This window comes from Buceros rhinoceros, unplaced genomic scaffold (genome assembly GCF_000710305.1).
Source record: "Buceros rhinoceros silvestris isolate BGI_N320 unplaced genomic scaffold, ASM71030v1 scaffold34694, whole genome shotgun sequence".
Taxonomy (NCBI): domain Eukaryota; kingdom Metazoa; phylum Chordata; class Aves; order Bucerotiformes; family Bucerotidae; genus Buceros; species Buceros rhinoceros.
The window spans coordinates 10773-14495 of NW_010409553.1; the positions used below are offsets into that span (position 1 = coordinate 10773).

Here is a 3723-nt window from a genome sequence, read left to right on the forward strand (position 1 = left end):
CATGCCTTAGAGAATGCGTCTCCGAGCAGAGCTCTGGTAATGGCCGGGATATAACTCTTCCCAGAAGCCTCTTTCAGTATTCACCTATGAGTCTGAACTGGCAGGAAGGGGAACTCATTTAAAGAAGTCTTTCTATACCCTGTGTAGTTCATTCCTTGCCTTAATGTTTGTAGCCTTCATATGTCTGGTGCTTTTTAGCAAGTTTCAGCACTTTGCATGGGAAGAGTCATAGCAGGAGTCAGAGAAAATAGAAATAGGAAAGATAGTTTGTGCACTGCAGTTCTTTAGGAAATGTGTTAGTGACCAGCAGATGATTTTTGCTCTGTAGATGATCCTTTTGATGATTTCTGAAGTTAGTTGTTTTAGTATCGAGGCAGGGTTCTTACCTAAGTAACAAAATTTAAATTATTACCTGTTCTGAGACTGACTGTATTGCAAAGCTAGACACAATGCCAAACTCCAATCCATTCAGTCTGATGAACAATTAAGTTTGCATTAATTGATCTTTGGGACCTATCCAGAAAAGGATTTGAGTGTCTGGCTGGAGCTTTTCACACTGTGCTCAATGGGTGTTTGCAGTTCTGCTCTGTAATGACAAAGCAGGAAAGTGGCGGAAGTGTTCTTCTGTTCCTCTAGTTCCTACGACCATGTGTATTTAAAAAGACAAAGACAACAGCTTAACATTCTAGTCTGTTCAGCTCAGCTATGAGTTGAGCTGTTGACCTCAGCAAAACATTCTCAGACTTCCTTGTTTCAGTGGAAGTGGATCAGTAGGACCTGACCTGACCCAAAGCCAGGCTAATGCTTTTTCAACCCTTGTGTCCAAGACAACATCAATCTTCTATCTTGAAGGCTTTTCTGCCCACTTAATTTATTTTGGGGGGGCAAGGATGGACTCCTACCACTGTATCTTGTGTGTTTTACTTAGATAATAATAACATTTATGTCTAAAACATCAGACTGATTTTTCCATCTTTCTTATGCTTTTTGTAATGTAATCGCCTAGATAAGCCTCTGTTTTGAAAGAGAACTAGTACATAAAGAAGCAACTTTCTCTCCACGTTATTCTCAGGAGCCTGTTTTAATTCTTGCAGAGCCTGTAAAGGCAGAGTGCTGACTGTGTGTGTGTAGCTCTGAGGAAAGGAACTTGAAGGAAAGACAGGCCAAAAGGTGGGGTAATGTAGGAAAACCTTACTGTTTTGTCTTTGTTCTGCCAGTGCTGGATGGAGAGTCGTTGCAGCGCTGCTTCTTTAACAAGCTTCGGGATGTTTGCTTTGAATGGCAGAAGCAATTGCCGCCACTGAGACCACTGAAGCGGTTCCTGCTTGTTTCCATCCACGCCATCCGTAACACTCGGCGGAAAATGGAGGACCGCCACGTTCTGCTCCCAGAGTTCAATCAGCTGTTTGGTTTAACAGTAAGTCTGGACGAAACTGGGGAAGCCAGTTAACTTTTCACCATTCCTGTAAACACAATGAGCTAATGATGGGTGGTCTGTGAAACAGAAAGCATTTGTTGCCACATGTTATTTATCATGTCTGTGCTGGAGCAAGGATTTACTGACTGGGATTGCTAGGGGCTGACTGCTGCCCCGATAAAGAAGGATCTTGTGACCTGAGTTTCATGTCATAAGTGATTAGGGAGATGGGAAGTTCACCTAGTGTTATGTTGCTGGAATTACAATGTTCTTGTGATTGAGGTAATTGATATATTAAGAAAAGAAGGGAGAACAGCAGATGTACAAGTGCCAGTTAATGAAGCTGCAGTGGGTCCACATAACCAGCTGTGTGCTGTTTCAACTCCAGATTATTTTCAAGGATGTTAAATGATTAACAGCAAAAAAAGAAAAGTAATTCTCCTGCAAAGTGCCCATTTTATCCATTTTGCACATGGGTAAACTGACTTAAATTGCCCTTAACTATGAAATGTTAAATGGAATAAAGCCCAGAATATTCTTTGCTTACTGGTACCAATCTGTTTTGTTTTTGGACGTGAATATGTCTTCCTCTCTCTCCCTCCCTGCAAAAGGATGGCATTGATCGCGCTTACTTCGCAGTATTTGATGGCCATGGTGGAGTGGATGCTGCCAATTATTCAGCAACCCATTTACATGTAAATGTTGGGCTACACGAAGAGATTGTTAAGAATCCAGCTGAGGCCTTGAAATGCTCTTTCCAGAAGACAGATGAAATGTTTCTTTTCAAAGCCAAAAGAGAGGTGAGTGGGTAGAGATTAATTCCATTGTATTTAAACACTGAGAATTGTTGGATGTGGTATTATCCGGAAAATTCTGGTAGTACAGTTTCTTTGAATTACTGACTTCTTCATGAAATTGTGCTACATGTACAGGTTTTCTTTGATCAAATTACTTCCTTTTTTTGAGGAAAACCAAAATGATGGTGCTTGCAGGTTCAAAATGAGCGATTGTAAAGAAGTGTTATGTAGTTTAAATGATCCTGACATTGATTATTTGAGAGGAAGCTCTGCTGCTGCTTTGCATCAGTTAGGCAGGCTCTGGATATTCTGTTGTCCTACCTCTTGCCTGAAAAAGAGGTTTTTATTTTCCTACTTATATGGTCACTACCTTCCTCTTTCTTGTCCCACTACTAATGTCAAAGGTGGTTGTAAATGGAAAATACATTCTATGATTTAAGTCAGACTCTTCAGTTCATTAAGCTTATTGATCAGCTTTGAATCAAATTGGTATGATGAACATCTACATAATAGGAGGATTGTTTATTACACAGTTTAATGAGAACACTTATAGCAGTAACTGAATATGGAAGTATTCATTGTTAATATCTTCATTTTATTAATGAGATACGAAAGAGGGACCAGCATCTTCATGAGGTCTGACTCTCACTAATCTTTACAGGGAATCTAGGGCAGTTAGGCTTCTTCCTTTACTGACACCTTCATTTAAATACCCAAGGATAAGGAGATGTGTGTGGAGCAAGGTAGTTGCTAGTGGTAGAGTGGAGAATGTGAAGGGGATTGGGGAGACCTGTGTTTGTGAAATATTCGTACTACTGAATTTTGGCTCCTCTTTATGTGTGTCTCAGTATTTTAAACAATAGAGGTCTTAGTTTCCTACAGCAGTTTTGGAATTAATAACAGAGAAGGAAGTGCATAACAGAGGCAGTATTAGCCATCTGCATGTTAGAATATGTAAGTAGTTTATTTCGTCTGTCTAATACCTTGCACCTTTTTTTTTCAGACACATGGTTGTGATTGTCTGGTCTACTCTGCTGCATTTAAGTGTGATTAAACCTTGGTTTACAATATTGCCATGTAACCTAGTAGAGCTAGTTGAATGTTCACCTAACATACCTGTTTTCTCTGTAGAAGCTGCGGAGTGGTACAACAGGTGTATCTGCGTTGATTGTGGGGAACAAGCTACACATAGCATGGCTAGGGGACTCGCAGATAATGCTTGTGCAGCAAGGAAAAGCTGTGACATTAATGGAACCTCATAAACCAGAAAGAGAAGTAAGTCAGAGTTGTTTTTCTTCTCTCGTGTGTATTGTCAGAGTCTCTCTTGAAACCTTTTGGAATCAAGCCTTTTTAAGTGTTTGGTGCTTTATGTAATCGCACGTATGGTAGGATTCAGAGAATTGATGGTTGCTTTTTTCCCCCTCTGCGCCTGTGTCTTGAAAAGGTGATCCCTACAGCTATGCTCCCTTGAAAGTACTGATGGTACGGGTAGTCCTGACTTCATTCCTG

General features: G+C 40.4%; 1 protein-coding gene across 1 annotated transcript in view; it reads left to right on the plus strand.

The window, feature by feature from the left end:
* Nucleotides 1–3723, plus strand: part of PPM1F (protein phosphatase, Mg2+/Mn2+ dependent, 1F) — a gene marked incomplete at its 5' end in the record, with an annotated part of 7335 nt that overhangs the window by 1202 nt on the left and 2410 nt on the right. Inside the window, 3 exons of the mRNA XM_010135270.1 lie at nt 1218–1417; nt 2029–2217; nt 3346–3489. Of these exons, the coding sequence (XP_010133572.1) occupies nt 1218–1417; nt 2029–2217; nt 3346–3489 (533 nt within the window). The remainder of the gene's footprint in view (nt 1–1217; nt 1418–2028; nt 2218–3345; nt 3490–3723) is intronic.